The 21,134-nt window shown below is 47.5% G+C and overlaps 1 protein-coding gene across 3 annotated transcripts in view; it reads right to left on the bottom strand.

The window, feature by feature from the left end:
* Positions 1-21,134, bottom strand: part of SIDT2 (SID1 transmembrane family member 2) — a 278,793-nt gene that overhangs the window by 52,850 nt on the left and 204,809 nt on the right. For all 3 annotated transcript variants that reach the window (XM_069224701.1, XM_069224702.1, XM_069224703.1), the window contains 2 exons: positions 4,975-5,051; positions 3,732-3,778 (listed from right to left, as the gene is read on the bottom strand). In XM_069224701.1, the coding sequence (XP_069080802.1) occupies positions 3,732-3,778; positions 4,975-5,051 (124 nt within the window). The remainder of the gene's footprint in view (positions 1-3,731; positions 3,779-4,974; positions 5,052-21,134) is intronic.

Here is a 21,134-nt window from a genome sequence, read left to right as displayed (position 1 = left end):
TGCAAACTGATAGGAGCAAAGCTGGGAGTCTCTAAGGAGCCCCCAGAGTGCATGGAATCATACAACCAATAATGGCAACAGTATTGGAGTATGATTCCGACATGTTTGATTCAAAACGTGCCCAGATTCGGAGTTACCATTATGTAGCTGGACAAAGGTAGTACCTGTATCCAGTAAATGGGTAAAATGGCTTCCCCAGCACTTACTAAGAGCAGGAGAAAAGAGCTGGAGTTCATAGGGGCACCTCTGCTCATGCAGGGGTGCCCTCACTCACAGGTACCTGCACCCTGCCCTCTGGGTTAGGAGGGCGTACCATGGGGGATGACTTACAGTGACCTGGTGCAGTGACCTTAAGTGAAAGGATGCATACACTTTTTCATGCAGGCTGCAATGGCAGGCCTGCAGACACATTTTACATGGGCTCCCTTGGGTGGCATAATACATGCTGCAGCCCATGGGGAACCCCCTTGTACCTCAATGTCTTGTGTACCTGGATACCATACACTAGGGTCTTATATGGGGGCACCAGTATGCCAAATGTGGGGTGTGTGAAGTCCCAAGCAACCAAATTTAGAGGGAGTGAGCACAATCACTGGGATTTGGTTAGCAGGATCCCAGAGAACGCACAATCAAAATACACTGGCAGCAGGCAAAATGTGGGGGTAACCATGCTAAAAAGTGTGTGCTTCGTACAAAAGGGGATGAATTTAATTTCCTAAACATTATTGGACAAATATTTTGACATTGCAGGCACGCATGGTGGGTTTACGTACCTCATAGAGGATTTGCATACATTACTGTGAGAGTTTAAAGTAGTCATAACAACAGAGTACACTGCTCTGTACGTTGTATTCCTCAAACCAAACTAGGGAACAACACAGGTCACCTAAAGCAGATAGCTATTTAAAAGCAAGAGCCATAACCCACCAATTGGTGGCACACTGCTCCGTGTTGGGCCTGCAGTGCAATGACTGACGGGCCTCGAAAATGCACTTTGAGCACTCGAAGTCCTAGGAGGCACTTTGTTGGGCCAAGCCTCTTAGTTGTTTGGGAAGTAGCCACAAACAAGAGCTAGAAAATGCTGACTTGAACCCTGCTGTGTGGGAGGAACACAGCACTTTGGGCCCTAAAGGTCCCTGGAGGGGAAAGCAAGGAGTGTTGTGGGCATCTGTGAAGGGACTTCAAGGCCCAGATTGCATCAGCTTCTGAAGGAGGGGTCAGGATCTTATTGCTTTCCACGCCTGTAAATGCTATAAAGCACCTGGAGTCATCCCGCGGTGCGGGACGCGCAGAGGCAGCGCCTGGGCAAAGTCCTGGCCAAGGGCAGGCCGATCTACGCCCATCAGAGCAAGGAGGAGGCAGGGCTGGGACACCCCTCGAACATTGTGAACAACATTACTTTGTTCTTTTGTCTTATAAACTGCTTCTTATGTTACCACACATTACTGTGATATTCTTCCAAGACTTTGGTTCTGTTCTAAGTAATGGGAGTTTGGCCCGTCAATAAGTCTGTGTACATTTCTTTATTGGCACTTTGGACATGATGAAAAGAAAGGCCTTTGAGACAGCAAATGCCGCCCCATCTGCTAAGAAAGGTTTAAGTTCAGAGCTGATAACTGCATTACGAACAGAATAGATGATCTTTTGGTAGATGTGGAGGAGATACTAAGTACCCCCACTGAGTAGAATACTGCTGACTCGCCATCAATAAAGCTAAACCATGTGAAGTAAAAATGGATGAAGAATAAGGTTTCAGATATGTTTAAGAAAAAGAAGATTAGTCCATTACCTGTTAATAATTCCCTTTTAAACCAAGTGCAATTGTCCACTATATCCAATGAACCCTTACCCGGATGTGGAGTACGAAAACAGATCTGGTACTTACTGTCTGGGGAATGAAAGTTCATGTGAGTGTGGGAAGTGTTCTACTGATGAACATCATAGTGTGCTTCCAGACCTACCAAATCTATTGAGGGGAATTGAGGGGCTTAGGGAAGAGGTGAGAGAGCTGAAACTAACAGTGAAATCCCTTGAAGAAGCAATTCGTATGGGGACAGCAAATGGGAATCAGATGCTTGTCAAATCGATTCCGCCTCGGGGAGGCTAAAATATGCCAGCCCTTAGTTACTCTAATGTACTGTAAGCTATTTCATCTCTAGATCCCCAGCCATCATCTCTGCTGGTCAGAGAGTCACTACAGAAAATCCTAAAATAGATTGTCAAACAGGGTCATCCTTGCTGGCTAAAATCACGTCCCGTAGTTGCTGGCCCTCAATGCGAACCAGTGATTAGACAAATGCCATAGAACGGAGGGAGGAGGTGTTGGCCAGCAAGTAGTAACACCATGGGCAGAGGATTTTACAGGATTGAGGGCGAATTTTGGAGAGGTCGATGGGGAGTGGCAAAGGGGCAGATCAACAGTGGCGTAACTGTCCCACATAGCTTTTCCAACCTTATGCAAAAAGGACAGCGAAGGCAAGGGGGAATGGGCATCAACTACTCTTGGGGGGAAGGACATTTTTCTCACCAAGGTACCTAAAGGGGCTCAAAGGTACCGGGAAGACCAAGACTCATTAACCAATAAAGTAATCTATTGGCTTAGGAATGCTAAGGGTTGTTACTCAGCTATTAGGTGACATCCATTGAATAGTGCATATTGAGTCCATAGGCCAAGTTCATGATGTAGTGAGAGTATTTCTGAAAAATCAGGATTTGGTTAGTGGCCTATTAACTATGGACATGCGTACGATCTGTTGTGCTATGACTCAGATACAGATCAATTCTAGGCTTGTTCATAATCCTCTGTCTGTTTCAGAATGTGCTGATCAGATCCCTATGGGCTGTAATGGATTGGGGGGCATTGACTGACTGACCCTGGACTCGACCTGGGGGATCCCCCAGAAGTTGTCTCAATGAAGGGTTGGGCTGTAGTGAATTAGCAAACCAGGGAGCCTCAAGACCGAACAGAATACTTGAGGAGCCACATGTTGATAGGTCCATGATGACTGCTGACATGTTTAATCTTGTGTACCCTGGTGGCAGATCCCCCCCCCTTAGGGAGCCAGACCATCCCCTCTAAAAATGCTAATAGATTTTTTTTAATGTTTTATTGGAATGTGCCAGGTATAGGTCCCAAGTTAGGGAATATTGATTGGGAGTTGTTTATAGATAAATATGTCATATGTATGCTCCAGGAGACGTGAAGCACCTTCCCTATTCATAGGAATGGTTACACAGCATTTTGGCTCATGCAATCCAACCACCTAGAGGTAGGTCCTCAGGGGGTTTGGTGATATGGGTCCAGTCTAAATTACAATGAACAATAAAGCAGTTTCCTGTAAACTCGGGACGTGTTTGCCCTAAGGGTCGATCTTAGCCATGGCAATTCCCTGTTATTGATAAATGCATATAATAGAGTTGAGGAGAAGCGAGAAAGTACCCAGACCATAAGCATCCAAATAACAAACAAAAAAAAAAAAAAACACTGCTGCTCACTTTGATGGCTCTGCATTCTGACCACGGTTCACCTAATGGGGAAACGTCTGTTGGTAATCTGGAAACCGAACTCTTTAAATAGTTTACTTATTCACAATTTGCAGAACACAACCTGGTCAGGCTCTATTTGGTTTTGGTGACTATCAATATTCTTTAACAGATACATTTTGCCTTTAGAGGCCTGTAGGATACTGGCTATATGTAGCTTTAAGACTCCGTGAATAATTCATACTTACAAAGACCAGTTTATTATGTTCCCCATGACAAGCAACACCATCCGGTCCTGGAAAAAATGAAATTATGAAAGTAGTCAGCCCAGGAGATCTCTGTGGAGTTAACAAAAATCAGAAGAGGAACGCAGCATTAGCTATCCTGCACACTGTGAAAACAGCAGCTGAGGCAAGGGATAGATCACAAAAATTTAAATATTTGGAGCAGAAGCATTAGACTTTTCAGCGTTTTAAATCCCAGCGCTCTTAAGTCAGTTTGTGATTTTGAGCTTGAAGCTCTCTCCCAGTGCCGTATCCTTATTTCGATTTCCTAAAACTCACTGCTGTTTGAAACCGGGTTGTACGACTTTCACCTTCTAAAAACTATGCAAAAAAACTGTTTGCTATTTGAGACCACTACGTTCTCAGCCATTCGGGAATTTTATGAACAAACCTATATACCAATAGGTCAGTATGTGGAACTCTGGGTCAGAGGGGGTCGCAATCCAATTTACCTCATGAATATTGATGATGGGTATCACAAATTACGTGTCTCACTCTGTCTCGTGGCTACCCCAGGGACGGTGGCCTTCTAGAATCAACAGACCACTTTGTCTGTGATCACGTTTTTCTTTTGAAAACAATACAGCTCATAAAATAGAAGGTGAAAAAAAACTTTTTTATTTAGATTCCCAAAGTGGACGGGGTCCACTTGGGACCTCTTTCCCTTTACAAATCTCTTACTACCACAATTCGGGAGTTGGTAATTTTTCAATGATTTGCAAAACACTGACTTCTCTCCTACCGAATCAATACTTGGATAAGACGCCTAATGCCCGCCCCTTCTAAAAAGTGATCTAGTAATGAGTCACACAGACATTTAGGAGTGAAAAATTCACTCTTAAAATAATTTTAATACATTGTAAAAAGAAAAAAAATCTTTCCAGTTGGAAACGGTGATTAAGGCTGTTTGTGACTGTACAATTGGCTAGCACATCTGGCCGATGTGAGTGTTTATGCAGTGCTTGCTAACAAAGTTTAGCAATTTCTGTTACTCTAGATTATATAGGTGAAACTATCATTTGCCAATGGTATGGGCAGGGAAACACAGTTTTATAGTATTTACCAAAAAAATATACAAAACCTGTATCATACAGTAGGTTGCAAGGTAAAATCTGTAAATTGAGATACAAGCATTCAAACAGATCTATGCTGAACTGGCAGTGTTGTGTCGATTGCTTGCAATCCCCACTAGAAGAGGCTAACTCACCATATACAGAGGTCCACTGCATTGTCTGATACAATCTGTGTAGACGACATACAGTATTCGCCGGAAGATCCCAGTGTCTGAAAGAGACAACAACAAAGGTCTGCAAGTAGGAGAAACACATCTATGCTTCCATTCACAGAGCAATTGAAACACTATTCAGCTCGTCAGACAGCCCTGCAGCCTATGAGGAAAGCCATAATCACCACGGTTCTTTTCACATACAGTCACACTCCTATTACAACTTGGACAAGAACCATACAAAAACACAGTCTGTAAATCAAACAAGGAACCGCTTGAGGCGGTTTGGAGGGCCTATAAGGAACCTTTTGGGAAAGCTGTGTGTTAAGAGAGGAGATGTAGGGCAGTAGAAAGGCATACTCAGGAAGAGGTTCTGTAACAGAAAGAAGCACTGTATGCCTCAAGACACACAAGACACCTTGTGACTGCAGTCCATCAGAAAGATGCATCTACTGGAGGAGATATAATTGCTTTTTGCCGTGACTTACGTTCCCCCTCTTATTTCCTTCTTGTAAGCACTTCATCTGCCTATCACTGACAAGGCAGATATTATACTTTGGAAAAAGAAAAAAATTCCTCATCATCTAAATAGAACACAAACATACCTGACCCCCCTCCTATGCTTCAATTCGATCTTGCTGACAGCAAACCATTAACAAGAATCTGAACTGCAAAGCAACTTGGTGCAAAACACTGTCTCAACCTCAAAACAAAGTACGTGATGCACTGTGGATGTGACAAAAGGCAGAGCTGAATCCTTCACCTGAACAGGTCCTCCTTACTGTAACTGTAATCAGATGCAGTACTGCCCAGATCATAGAATGAAACATTAACACACACAGTAACACTCCGAGCCCAACACTAGATGGCAGGATAATGCACAGTATTTGTATCTGCAGCTACACATGCCACCGAACATATATATATATATATATATATATATATATATATATATATATATATAGACATAGATATAGATATAGATATATGAGTGATGCTGTGGTTAAACTGTGTTTCACCGTGGTTTGGGAAAGCCTCAAATGTGAATTAGCAAGCTCTTATTCTCTTGGGTATTGCCTTATGAGAGCCCATCAATGTCTAAGAATGGACTTAGACACTGTAGGGGCATATTGGTCATGCAGCTATGCCCTCACCTGTGGTATAGTGCACCTGCCTTAGGGCTGTAAGTCCTGCTAGAGGGGTAACTTACCTATGCCACAGGCAGTGTTTTGTGGGAATGGCACCCTGAGGGGGGTGCCGTGTCGACCTTGCCTTTTTCTCCCCACCAGCCCACTCATGCTGCAAAGCATATGCATATGCTTGGTGAGGGGTCCCCCAGGGTGGCATAATACATGCTGCAGCCCTTGGGGACCTTCCCTGGCCACAGAGCCCTTGGTACCATAGGTAGCTTTTACAAGGGACTTAACTGTGTGCCATTGGTGTGCCAATTGTGAAAACAAAGGTACAGATTTTGGGAAAAACACTGGTGCTGGGGCCCGATTAGCAGGATTCCAGCTCACTTTCCATCAAAGTTGGCATCAATATCAGGCACAAAGTGTGTGGGGGGCAAGGGTAATCATGCCAAGAATGGCACTTTCCTACAATATATCTAGGAGGAATTACAATCATGGAAAACCCTGTCACTCATAATCCCGCATAACCAGTTAGGACACAGTTTCATCTATGTCCAATGCTACTGTAAGGGCTGCCAGTTCACTGGCAATACAGGGCAGGTATAGCCACCATATGTGGTCAGGCACGAAAAACATTACTATTATCTACTTTAGCCTCTGTTAAGCCTCTGGGGAGCCCCTGGACTCTGTGCACATTATATCTCATTTTGATATAGTATATACAGAGCCAGCTTCCTACATATATCAACAATTGCAATTTGTTTTAACAGCTTCTCTATTTAAAATCACAAATAAAAGAGAAACTACAGGAAGCTGGAAGTGTTTAGCCGCAAGCTCCAAAGGGTATGGAAACCACCAAAATTCATCTGGTGAGGAAATCCACCTGTTGTGGATGTAACATGCCCTGTAGGACTAATACTAGAGCTACATTGACCTAACCATGCTCTTCGGTTGGAGGCGGAGTGGTGTAATTGCTCCACCTACTGCACCTCAATATATTGCTGACTGTTGTAGACCTGCTCATATTAGTACCTTAATTCTTGACACTAAATTATCCTGGATTATGAGTGTTTTGTTTTGTTGATGATTACGTGCTTTTGTCTTAATTGGTATTGTCACTGAGCTCGATGTCGATGAGGAGGACAAACAACTAGGCTAAGGTAGACAATGTTTGTTGTCGACGAGTCCTTCATCGTAGACTAGGCCGTCGTAGAGGATGCAGTTATAGAGGAGGCTGTCGTAGACGATGCAGATGGAGACGAGGCCGTGGTAGATGTGGCTACGTAGACTAGGTCATTGTAGACAAGGCCGTGGTTGTACACAAATGTCATACATGAGGCTGTTGCAGACAAAAATCGTAGATGAGGCTGTCACAGACAAACATCGTAGATGATGCCGACGTAGGCGACCATCAGATGATTCTGCTGTAGATGAGGCCGTGGAAGACGACCATCGTAGATGAGGCCGTGGAAGACGACCATGGTAGATGAGGCCGTGGAAGACGACCATGGTAGATGAGGCCGTGGAAGACGGCCGTCGTAGATAAGGCCGTGGAAGACGGCCGTCGTAGATGAGGCCGTGGAAGACGGCCATCGTAAATGAGGCCGTGGAAGACGGCCATCGTAAATGAGGCCGTGGAAGACGGCCATCATAGATGAGGCTGTGGAAAACGACCATCGTAAATGTGACCGTGGAAGACGACCATCACAGACAACCGTCGCCGACCACCACCATAGACGACCATGAACATCCACTGTGGACAACCGTCGCTGACTACCACCATGGAAGAGGCTGTTATAGACGATGCCATCGTAGAGGAGGCCCATCGTAGAGGAGGCAATAATGGTCAACATCTTTATGGTCATCGACAATGTCATCGCAATTGTTGTTAATGATGATTTTACAGGCAGGTTTTAGACCATTGTCAGGTTATGAGCATCTCTGTAATGTAGTGTCAGTGTTTAAGAGGGAGTGGAGGGTCTATATTTCCAATTTTCTCTCTCTGTGAGAAGTGCCTTATGAAGACTTTTGATGTCTTTTTATGGCCTTTCTGCGTGCCTTCTGGGGACCCTGGCGCTATCTCTCCCTCTGACCTCTCCTGTGAGGTGAAGGAATCCTCACTGTCCTCATCATAAGCGACAGATTTAAGATTTCCTAGTCCCAATAATACCCTTATCTCTCAGAATGTGAGTGTTTTTGAGGAAAAGATTAGAAATATTTTTTTAGTTATTTACCTTGTTTTCTGCTACGGACTTATTAGTGTCAGGGTTAGAGAAATGAAACATAAAATATAATCTTAGATGATCCAAAAAGAAGTAATAGCTAAAGAACTGAGCAGAGTTCAGGGAGACTCCCTTCACACAATGTGAGGTAGAAAATCTGGGGGACATAGCCTCTGTTAGGAGTGTTCTAGAGGGTGCTGTCACCTGAATGGTTAGAGTTCAAGTTTGGTCTTTTTTTCCCAAAATGGACATGGATTTGGTATTAAACTGACTTTTTTAACTGCCATATTATCCTATCACAGTGATATATATATTGACTGCATTATTAAGTTGCTGTGGGACTCCCACTTCGACAAAAGGGAATGATTCAAGCACGTGAATCTATTAAAGATCCAATAGTGGAGATGTAACTTGTTCATCTGATGGGGACTTTTAGCTGCAGATTTCTAACCTTAAAATAGACACCCGAACCCTCCCCTGAGGTGGGGCTGCAAATAACTTAGGCCAAAAGGCCTTGCAGGACCAAATACGTAAAGTGCTCATCACAACAAACCTAACCTTCCTGGTAGTAGTGCTTGGTGAAAGTGTGCAAAGACTTCCACATTGCTGCCTGACAGATGTCCAGGACCGGGACTCCAACAGCTAACACAATGGTTGCAGCCTTGACTGTGGTGGAATAAGCACACATACCCTCAGGGTTTTGTTTTTTTTGCCCAGTTCATAGCAGATCTTTATGCAGAGCACTATCCATCATGAGATGGTCCATTTCTGCACAGCCTCTCCTTTCTTCGCACTGACATTCTCAATAACAGTTGATAGTCCACCTAGAACTCTCTAGCATGAGCAATGTAAAACGTCAACACTCTTTTTGGTCCAGACGCTAGAGTCTGTCCAGGGTGAGGTGGAGCAAAGAAAGTAGGCAAGGTGGCATTTTGGCCATAAAAAGGTATCAGACTCTCCATGCCCAATTCGGAGCCACAAGAATAACTTCTGCCTATAGTTTCTGATCTTCTTGAGCACTACGGGCTGGAGTGGTATCGATGGAAAGGATTACAAGCGCTTCTTGAGGAGGCTGCTCGAGAAAGAAATGTCTCCGAGCAGGAGTAATCTTGGCAACTCGGGCATGCCGAACTGCTGACATTGTGGTGGCGAACATATCTCCAAGACTGGGGAAAACCTTGGCTAGGAGACCTTGCACACAAATGACGATGCCATTAGTGACCTGCTAGGCATCAACAACTGAATTTGTCTGCTCTGGTATTCAGCGAGCCTGCCATATGTTGAACCAACAGGACAATGCCGTAACATTCTAGTCATGTCCAGAAACACAGGGTCTCTTGACACAGGGTCCATCACCCCGCCCTGCTTGTTGCAGTACCACATAGCGGTGGTGTTGTCTGTGAACACCTGAACTAGCCTTCCCTTGATCGAAAGAAGAAAGGCTTTTAATGCCAGTTGGATCGCCCACAGCTTCAGCAGGTTGATATGGAGCGGGGACTCCGGTGGAGACCAGAGTCTTGATCTTCACCTCAGTCCATGAGTGACATCTGTCACTCCATTAATTTCTGGGGGGTGGGAGGGAGAGGGGTCTGCAGTGACCTAAGCACGGTCTGGCTGCCATCACTGCCACTCTTTTGCAGTTCCCTCTGAGATTTGGACCATGTCGGAGAGATTTCCCTGAAGCTTCACCCACTGGAACTTCAGGTCCCACTGCAGAGCGCACCCATGCCAATAGGCATGGGTTACCAGCAGAATGTAGAAGGCCGTGAGGCCCAACAGCCTCGGAGTCAGTCTCACCAAAATCCAGGATAGAGCCCCAAGCATCAGAATCATGGCCTGTATTTCCTAAACTCGCCATTTGGAAGGATGTCGGAAAGTGACCCTTTTTGACATGATCAACACCACTTTTTGCCTGGTACATGATGCAATTTTGATTGAAAGCGCACATGGGTTCCTGCCATCTAGGCCCCCATTGCCAGATCTCTTTCCCCAAAACTGCACAAGTGTTCCCCAATTGGAGATTCCTTTGCCTCCCCCCGTAAGTCCCTAGTAAATGGTAGGTAGTGAAATGTGTGTGTGAAGCTAAAAGTGAAAACACAGCCTAGCACACAGCCTGTGTGCACTGTACCCTAACTTAGATAAGTCACACCTATAGCAGGCCTTACAACCCTAAGGCATTATATTACATGTGAGGACATATCTGCAAGAGCAGACATGCCCCTGCTATGTCTTTGTCGATTCTTAGTCAAAACAAAAGAGGGGGGGAGGGACAGGGAGGTTGATGGTCCAGTGTACAGTCTCCCAAATAAGTGATAAAACAAGGGTACACTGTTCCAAGTACAAACAAAAAGGTCTAGGGAACCTAATAGTTCAGGAGTGAAAGCCCTCATGCATCACAATGGATGATTAGCATCATCATCGGGAAATGCTCCACGCCAGGCCGGCACTGCAATGCCTGACGGGCTCCCCAAATGGGGGCTCTAAGCTGCGTTGCTCTTATGGTGACTAATGGGTACGGACTAGGCTGGACACCGATACAAAAAGGAGAACAAAAAGGAGTTTAAAATTGGTCATTCATCTCTGACTCACATCATAATTTTTATCTGTATAGAAGAAATGAAGACCAAGGTTAAAAACAAAAGATGAAAGTAAAAAATTAGTGCAATGCTCAACAACTTTCAAAACACTACAAGAAGACCGCAAACTTTGTGACACCTCTGATACGGGATCGACATGTTTCGCGTCTAGTGGTCCATCTGGATCCATTGACGCTTCATCAGGACCAAAAAATTAACTTCTCCAATTAGCAATTATGAAAAATAGTCCCTGAAAAGGGAGTTCCTGTCCCTAGAAATAAGTTCACACAGCAGGGAGGATTGGTAGGTCGGTAAGGAATCTGCAAGTAGAATATGTCTCTACTAGATAATTCATTACCAAAGATAAGTAACTTGTTCATCTGACAGAGACTTCTAGTTGCAGATTCCTTACCTTAGAATGGATACCCAAGCAATACCATCCTCGGCGGTGGGCTGCAAACCAAGATCAGACTAAAATGTCCTGCAAGACCGAACGGCCAAAGTAGCAGTCTCTGCGGACCTGACTGGCCAGGCAGTAGTGTTTGGTGAACATGTGCAGGGATACTCACGTTGCTGCCTGTCAGATGTCTAGGACAGGAACTCTGCATGCCAATGCTGAATTTGCAGCAGTCGCTCTGGTAGAATAAACATGCAAACCCTCAAGGGCTTTGCCAAAGTGTAGCACATCTTGATGCAGAGGACTACCCATCGAGAGATGGTCCGTGTTTGCACCCCGTCATCCACTCGGAAATCTTTTGTACGATTGAGATAGAACTCCAATGCTCTTTTTGGATCTAGACAGAGGAGCCTCTCCTCTTCATGAGAAGGATGTGGGGGTGTGTAAAAAATAGACAAAGCAATGGCTTGGCCTACATGAAAGGGCATGACCACTTTAGAGAGAAAGGAGGCCCTGGCACGAAACTCCACTTTGTCAGGATGGACAGATAGAAATGGTGGCTTCGAAGAAAGAGTTTAAAGCTCACTCACTCTGCGAGCAGAGGTGATGGCAATAAGGAAAGCAGTGTTCAGTGTGAGGAGCTGCAAAGGACAGGACAATAATGCAGTGGCTCATAAGGAGCACACATAATTAGGTAAGTACTAGGTTCAAGTCCTAATGTGGCATTATGAACAGGGTAGGTGGGAACATGTGGGTGAGTCCCTTAATGAACCTCCCAATGATGGGAGATTTGGATGAGGAGGTTTGATCTGGCAGTCTCAGGAAGTCAGTGACGGCTGACCAGTAGCCTTTAGGGGTGCCCAAAGCAGAATCCTGCTGGGCAAGAGAGAGGATGAACAGTAGAACCGCAGGCAGAGGTGCAGAAAGGGGATCAACAGATTTATTTGTACACCATGCCACAAATTTTTTCCAATGACAGGTGTATACCGTTTTGGTGGCAGGATGCCTGGCTGCCAAGATAACATTGCAGACTTCGGGCGAAAGGTCGACAGCTGTCAAATGCCGCCGTTCATTCTCCATGCAAGGAGGTGGAGATTGGACAGGTTCAGGTGGAGAATTGTCTCCTGCTGCGAAAGAAGATACTCCCCAGGGGCAGAGTGATCAGAGGATCGATGGCCATGCTCAGAAGCTCAGGATACCATACACTTCCTGCCCAGTCCAGAGCCACCAGGAATATTTGGGCCCCGTTGTTCTTGATCTTCTTCAGAACTCTGGGCGGAAGTGGTATTGGCGGAAAGGAAGTCAGAGTTCCACTCAAGACAAAAAGCGTTACAGAGCGAGTGCCGCCTAGGAAACTCCAACACACAAAACAGCTGGCATTGAGCGTTCTCTGCGTAGGCAAACAGATCTAACCTAGGCTCTCCCCATTGCTGAAAGACTTTGCACCACCTTCGGATGGAGAGGCTAATCTTGACTGACCATGCATCGACAGCTGAGTTTGTCTGATCTGGCGTTCAGAGAGCCCACCAGATGTTGATCCACCAAGGATATGTCCTGACGTTCTACGTCTAGAGGCACAGAGCCGCTTGACAAAGGGTCCAAGACCCCACTCTGCAATGCTTGTTTCACTACCACATGGCTGTGGTGTTGTCCGTGAACACCTGCACTACTTGCCCTTGAAAACGGGGAAGGAATGCTTTCAATGCAAGCTTGATCGCCCTCAGCTCCAGAAGGTTGATGTGGAGCCTGGACTCCGCCGGAGACAAGATGCCGCTGATCTCCCCCTTCCCCATGTGGCTGCCCCAGGAGTGACACATCTGTCACTACTGTGAGATCTGGTTGGAGATGGGAGAGGGATCTGCTTCTGACCCAATCTCGATTCGAAAGCCACCACAAATGATCTCTCGCAGTTCCCTCCGAGATCTGGCCCATGTCGGAGAGAATCCCCTGATGCTGCGCCCACTTGAACTTCAGGCCCCACTACAGAGTCTCCATATGCCATCTAGCATGTGTCACCAGCAGAATGCAGTAAGCCTTGAGGCCCAGCAGCCTCAGAGTCATTCTCACCGAAACCTCGGACAGAAGGCAAAACATCTGTATCCTAGCCAGAGTATACTGGATGCGCTTTCCGGGAGGACAAGTCCAAAATTGCACTGTGTCCAGAACAGCTCCAATGAAAGGGAGCGTCTGAGAGGTAGTCAGGTATAACTTCGGCATGTTTATAGAGAACCCCAATGAATGCAGCTCGTTCGCCGAAGTCTGGAGATGGGAGACAACAGCCTGGGGCGAGCTCGCCTTCAAGAGCCAGTCGTTGAGGTAGGGGAAGACTGAAACCCCTAGCCTGCGCAGGTAAGCTACGACCACAGCCATCATTTTCGTGAACACCAGAGGAGTGCTGGTAAGGCCAAAGGGGAGCACAGTAAACTGCAAGTGCTTGTGACCTACGACGAACCACAAGTAATGTCTGTGGGCGGGCAGGACGGGAATTTGAAAGTAGGCATCCTGCAAGTCCAACGCTACCATCCAGTCTCCAGGGTCCAAGGCAGATAGGACCTGAGCTACAGTGAGCATTTTGAACTTCTTCTTTCTGAGGAAGAAATTAAGGGCCTGGAGCCGGAGGTCTAGAATAGGGCGAAGACCCTCATCCTTTTTGGGCATCAGTAAGTAGCGGGGATAACAACCACAACCTACTTCTGGTACAGGGACCCTCCCTATGGCTCTCTCGACCAAGAGACCCCCTATTTCCTTGCAGAGAAGTGCCGAGTGATTCTCCAGCATGCAATCGTGGGACGGTGGCATGGCTGGAATGGTAGCATCGAAGGGGAGGGAGTAGCCCCTTCGGAATATTTGCAAAACCCACCCATCTGTTGTGATGGATTCCCAATGAGGCAGGTGATGGCGGATTCTGCCTCCAACTGGTCCAGGATGGAGCGACAGACTAGGAAGGTTTAAAGTCGGGGTGGTGGTGGACCGGGCGGACCACTGGCTCCCTGATCAACAAGCACTTGGGGATCCTGAGTCCCCTGCCAGGCAGAGGCTGTGCAGCATGCGCAGCTCAGTTGATGGAGGGGAATGGACGCGGTTGGGTGCCTTTTCCGTAGCTGTGAAAAGCGGACTGTGGGGGGCAGGGAGCGGCTGTAAGACTAAGGGACCGAGCCATACCCAGGACTCCTCAGAGCGCTCAAGCGGTTAGTCCGCTTTGTCTCCGAAGAGACAGATGCCATCAAAGAGAATGTCCATGAGTGATTGTTGGACATCCCCCGAAAAGCCAGACATCCTCAACTAGGCGTGGCGCCGTAAGGCCACCGATCTGCCCAGTGAGTCTGTCGTGTCCAGCCCACAATGTATAGTGAACTTGACTGCATCCTCCGCTCAGCAACGGCTTGGGAGAGAATATTCCAGACCTCCTCTGGTACCAGTGGCAGCACCTGCGTGACTGTATCCCATAGGGTATGGGGATAGTGGCCCAAAAGGCTTCTGGTGTTCACAGATCGCAATGCTAGACTGAAGGAAGAAAACATTTTCCTACCAAGTTGATCCAGTGTCTTTGATTGCCTACCCAGCGGAGCGGATGGAAAGATGCCCGATGAAGCCTAGATGACAAGACTCTCAGTTGTAGAGTGCTGGGGTAGAAATTTAGGGTCGTTCGGCGCATGCCAATGGCAGTGGGTGATTGTCCCCTGTGCTGGGTCTGCACCAGATACCCAGTAGGACATCAGTGAGGCCTTCATAAAAGGGTAAAATGGGTTCCGAGGTGGAAGTACCAGGCTGAAGCACCTCAATCAGGAGGTTAGTCCTGACTGCCACAGAAGGGAGCTCAAGGCTGAGGACCTCACCATAAAGTACGACGCTGCCAACTCCGTAGCCACGGTCATGGGAGAAAGCATGCCAGCATCTGGAGAGGTATCCAGACCACTAGCTTCGCCCAATTCCTGTGCCCAGTCCATTTCAGGGTCTTCCAGCTGGAATTTCCAGAGACCCCTCCACACTTTGCCCATATCCATAAGAATAAGGGTCAGGATCCAACCTGGGGAATGTAGGCCCAGTCAAAGACGGAACCGGCGTCAAGCGGCGTCGGTCCTTCTCCGGGTCAGGTATAAGTATGGGTTCGTCGTAGATCGTGTGCCCGACCGACGTCTGAAATGTTGACGTCCTTTCCAGCACAGAGTAAGGTCACATTGGCATGACCGGCGTCGGCTTTGATCCGACAAGGCTCAAGAAGGGTACTCTGGAGCCAAAGCCGGCAGCGTGGAACTTGAGGGGGGCCCATCCGACCCCACTGGCCCCAAAGGCAGTGCAGAGGGGTGAGTATGCCCAAAAATGAGGCCCATGGCCTCATAGAATTCTTTGAGATGGGCAGGGGTGGCTCTGGCTCCCGGAAACTTCTTCTTGTGACCTGAATGTCCAGAGGACTTTGAGTGGGACGAAGAAGAGTGGTGGTGGCTCTGCGAGCGGTCTTGTGATCATCCTCTCGATCGAGATCAGGAGTGACGCGGAGTCTAGCACTGGGCCACCATAAGCATTAGGGACCGCTCCCTCAAAGCTTATGGGTTCATAGTCCGGCACTGAGAACACGACTTTGGGTTGTGGTCGCGCTCCAGACACCACAAGCACATGAGGTGCGGATCAGTCACAGACATCATACGGTGACAGGGGTCACACAGCTTGAAACTGGTCTTGTGTGACATCGTCGACGCACCAAAAACCGTCAGAGAACTTAACAAAATGGTCGAACTTAGTCCAAAAACTACGGAGGGTAGCTCTCTCCGGATCTGCGCATAGGCTGGCGTGGATAGAAAAGACCTGATGTCAGCGCACTGGGGAGGCACCTATATACGACCGCAATGTCATCACGCCGACCACAACGCCAACAACGCACGTGGAGTCAACTGACGCCGCTCAAGGGTACTGATTGAAGAAAATCTCCAGACCTAGTCCAAAGCCTGGGGTAAATTCTAAGGTAAGGAATCTGCAACTAGAAGTCTATCAGATAAACTCACAGATGCCATGGATTTATTAATCCATGTACTCAGAGGGCACCTTAGAGGTGACTCCTAAAAACCTCCCAACTACAAGTATGCGAACTGACTAGTTTTAGCCAGCATGCCACCACCAGACATGCATCTGACCCCAAGGATGAGAGCCTTTGCTCCTAAAGCCTGCTCTGGGAGAGGTGTTTACACACTCTACTCAATATGACCTGCGAATCTGCATTCCAAGGCAGGGGGTTTCAAAGAAGCCCACCGCTCTTGGTATGCCAAACTGGCTTCACTTAAAAGAGAGATGTCAACCCCCTAGCCCAAGGGCCCATTTGGCACCCAGACAGGAGGGGAATTTAGCATTCAGGGAGGTGTGTCCACCCCTCAGGTCAGTCCAACCCTTATGGTGAGCTGCCTGATGTGGACACAACATTTAGAAATTTGCCATCTTGGTGTTGACAGAATTGAGAACTCTGGGACAGGGTTATGCCCAGTTCCCACAGGAAGTGGTTATATAGGGGGTGTAGTGACCCCAAGTTAAGTAGCCTACTACCCTACACTCCCCTAGATGCCCCTAAATTCAGTATTTAGGGGAGCCCATGGCACCAGGAAATCAGGATTCTGCTGACCTGTGAAAAAGAAGGACACCCAAGAGATGCAAAAGCAAAGACTGAGGAAGAAGCACTTGACTTGGCCCCAACCCCGCCGGCTTGTCTGCTGTTCTTACCAATTTGTGCCAAATTAGACTCGTCCTGGAAGCTGTTGTGCCTCCAAAAGCCTGGGAGGACTGCCTGCCCCAAGAGACCTAAGAAGACTCCGGTCCGCAAAAACCCAACACCGGAGCCCTCCACTGCACCTGTTTCGCCTAGCTAGAGTTGAAGAGGGCCAATGTGGTCCCTCAGCCCTCTAGAGACAGAGCTGACCTTGGACTTGCCCTCTGTGGACTCCTCGAAGCTACAGCCTCTGTCCACAGGCCCCCTCAATGACGAGTGCTCCTGGTGGAGACAATCTGATGCCTCAGGACACCTCTACACCCATTGCCCCTGGTCTGTGGAGAAGAAGACCTAAGGTGTCCCCTGCATCCCCGAGCATCTCAAGACCTGAACCCACCAGTTGGTTCTCCTTGACTGAGCTTCCTGTCCAAACCTGCAGCCTTTTCAACCGGACCGATCCCCATTGACTAACATTGGGTACCCAATGCTGTATTACATCTCTGTACCCGGGTACCCCAGTGCTGCCTGGTGTGCACTGTTGGTGTGGTCCTGACCCCTGTCCTATAGTTATCTCAAGTCCAGGAGTTTGGTCCTGTAAGTCACCGTACTATACCCGTTTGCCGTATTTGTTTTTCCTTAATAGGATAACACTGCAGCTTCCAAAAACTGCACTATGTCCACTTTTCAAAACTGTAAAGATTTTTCTGCAAAAAATACTTTATGGATCGTTTTGATTCTGGGGCTCAAAGATACATAAAGATACATGTAATTTGTGTAAACTGGTGTGGATCTCCTTATTGAGCCATGTGTCTTATTTATTGACTGTGTACTTGCAGATGTCTAACAGTCCTCTCTGATAATCTTAAGTCTGCTCGACCGCACTACCCCCTAAAAGAGCACCTTGGGATTGCTAAAACACACCTGGGTCATTTGGTAATAGAACCCCTGGATTCTTTGCCTGACATATCACATTTTGATATATCATATAAAGAGCCAGCTGTAGGAAGCTGGCTCTATATATGCTATATCAAAATGAGAAGTAGTGTGCAGAGTCCAGGGGTTCCCCAGAGGATTAACAGAGGCCAAAATATGTAATACTAATGCTCTCTTTTGTAGTAGTGTGGTTAAGCAGTTAGGCTTATCAGAGGGTAGTGCAAAGCATTTGATGTACACATTCAGTCAAGAAATGGGGCACAAACTCCGTGACTAACTCCAGGACAATACATGTATCTGGGAAAGTAGATTTGTTACTTTATTTCTAGAACCAAAAGATTCTCATTGCAGGTAAGTACAGTTGTATGTATGTACCAACCATATGTATCAAATGTACTTTGTTTAGGTTTGGCAAATAAAACAGTTTACAGGCAAGTAACACTTTTCACTTTCTAAAGTTGAGAGTGTAATTTTCGCAACAGTCCTGGGGAAAAAGTGTTAGTGCAGTTTTGAGGTAAGTACTCTACTTACAGTTCCAGTCTGCGGGGATTAGGATGTCCATTGGTCAAGGTTCAAGATGACCCCAAACATACATGACCAGCAACACCGGGGCCGGCGGGTGCAGAGGTCAAAGTTGGTGTTAGATTTAGAATGGGATCCTATGGAGCCTGGGGGTACTCGTAAACAGATCTGCTGGCAGGTAAGTACCTGTGACTTTGGAGGGCAGACCTAGGGGTTTAGGTAAGCACCAAGGGGGAGGCCACAGATTAGCACCTAACACACCCCCTCAGCGGCACAGGGACAGTTGGTGCAGGGTGCAAACACAGCGTTGGGCTCCTAATGCTTTTCAATAGGAGGACTCCGGGGGTCACAAAGATGCTGCAGGCTGGAACCAGCGGGTCGGTTCCTGAAAACTGAAGGACGGACAAGGAGGATGGTCACCTACTGACCGTTGCTGGGCCGTCGGTCAGATTCCACAAGGCCTAGGGGCTGAGAGTGCTGGGGTACCTTTGCACGTCTGGTATCTTCGTCCGGTTCTCTCGCAGTCAGGGCGGGTCCTCCAGATTCAGGCTGCAGGCATCATCGCGTTGGCCAGGACAGGTCAACCCAGGGTGGACACTATGTCGGAATTGCCTGGGGACCTGCTATGAACTGGTGGGCCACCTGGACATGGGCAGTGGGTGTCTGGTGCAGAGTGGGCCGGATATGCGGATCCGGGGAAGTTCTGGAGTCCTTCTCTGAGTTTCTTGTGGACAGGGTAGCTGTACTCAGGAGTTCTTGGTCCTCTGGTGGGCAGGCAGTCCTCTGGGGGTTTTAGAGGCCGCTGGTCCTGCAGATGCGTCACCTTTTTGTAGCAGGGCTTCCGAAGCAGCAGACAGGGCTGGGGCCAAGAAAATTGGTGTCTCGAGTCTTCTCTGCTGGGGTCGGCTTAGCAGTCCTTTTATCTTCTTGAGGTCACCAAGAATCTTGTGAGCTAGGATCAGGGGTGCCCCTAAATCCTAGATTTATGGGCGTTACAGGGGTCAGAGGGCAGTAGCCAATGGCTACCGTCCCTAAGGGTAGCTACACCCTTCCTGTGTTCACTCCCTTTGGGAAGGGGGGCACATTCTTAACCCTATTGGTCCCTGTCCTCCACAACAACAGAGGATTCAGCAGGGAGGGGTCACCTCAGCTCTGCACACCTTAGGAGTGAACCTATCTGGAATGGTCACCCCTCCCTGTTTCACCTAATGTTCCTTCCGGACTTGCCACCAAAAGTGGGGCTTCATCAGGGGCCGGGCATCTCCACCCAGAGCAGGCTTTGTTTCTGACTCCAGAGAGCGCAAAGGCTCTCACCCCATGGGGTCAGAAACTTGTCTTTTAGTGGCAGGCTGGCACAGACTGGTCAGCCTTACACTGAAGGGGTGGTTAAAAAACAGGGGGCATCTCTAAGATGCCCTCTGTGTGCATTGTACAATAAATCCAACACTGGCATCAGAGAGAGAGAGTGTGTGTTTTTTGTGGGGTGGGGGGGGGGGGGGGGCGGCCCCTTGGACAAGGGCTGCTCCCCCAAGGGGGCATAATCTTCTACACCATTTCTGCCCATCCCCCCTCAGGACAGTTCGGCTCATTATTATTTAGCCGATGTGCCTGGGTGGGGGGTGTGTGGGGGGGGGGGGTAATTAGGAGGGTAGAAGCCACAATGGCACCAAGGGTGTGTTGCTATTTTTTTTTTGGTGAGGGGGGGGAGGGAGAAACACTTTTGGGCAATTCTGCCCCCCCTTTTTATTGGCCCGCTAGGCACCAGGGATTTTCTATGTGTGTGTTTTTTGTAAGGGAGCATAATATTTTATGGCATTTCTGCCCCCCTAGGGGACAGATCGGACTAGTTTTTTTAGGCCCATCTGCCCTGGAGACCACTAGACACCAGGGAATTTTTTTTAACTGTTTTGCATGAATGACATGTTTGTAGGTGGTGTACTAAATGCAGGCTTCTGTGTGAAATTGTCCCAAGATTTGTGCACAATATTTGTGTTGTCGTTTGTCTAATATGCTTTTCTTTTTAGTGGGATATCATCGGTGATTGCTGAGTCTGAGCAGATTAGTTGCTGGTGAGTCTAGCTTTTTCAGGCAAGTGGCATATTTTTTGAGTACATAACTCTTTGTAATAAAGCCACACTTTGTTTATTACTTATTTTAGACAGTGCTGGTTGTTGTTGGTGCATTTGTCACTTTACACTTCTTAGAAAGGATCATGGCTAACCGCAGAGTGACCGCTCAGCAGGTTGTTGGCATGCTTTTTGAGACGTCTTCTGACCATGATTATGAGACGGACTCTGCATCTGGGGCAGAGGAGGAAGAGAGAAATTTTGGCAGTGAGATTTCGGTCCAACAGGAGTCTTCTGATGAGGAAGCCACTCTCAGTGCAGATGAAGGGCCCGTTTTCGAGGAGGACATTGATGTGCCAATGGTGCAGCAGCCAGCGGCTGAAAGGCTTCCCGTTGGAAGACATGACACTTGGGTTGCCCCAGACATGGGGCAGGCGTAGATTTTTTTTTAAAACTTTGTTTATTGGTATTTTTCTTTAAGGAATTACAATCATCTCAGTGTTGTGCTCTTCAGTTCAGAGCATCAATTCTAACGAATGCATTGCAATCAGTGTATATACAGTGACATAACTGGCATGGCTCTGGTGTGTACAATACAGAT

Source organism: Pleurodeles waltl, chromosome 3_1 (genome assembly GCF_031143425.1).
Source record: "Pleurodeles waltl isolate 20211129_DDA chromosome 3_1, aPleWal1.hap1.20221129, whole genome shotgun sequence".
In the NCBI taxonomy this organism is placed as follows: Eukaryota; Metazoa; Chordata; class Amphibia; order Caudata; family Salamandridae; genus Pleurodeles; species Pleurodeles waltl.
This window is presented reverse-complemented; position numbering and strand designations above follow the sequence as displayed.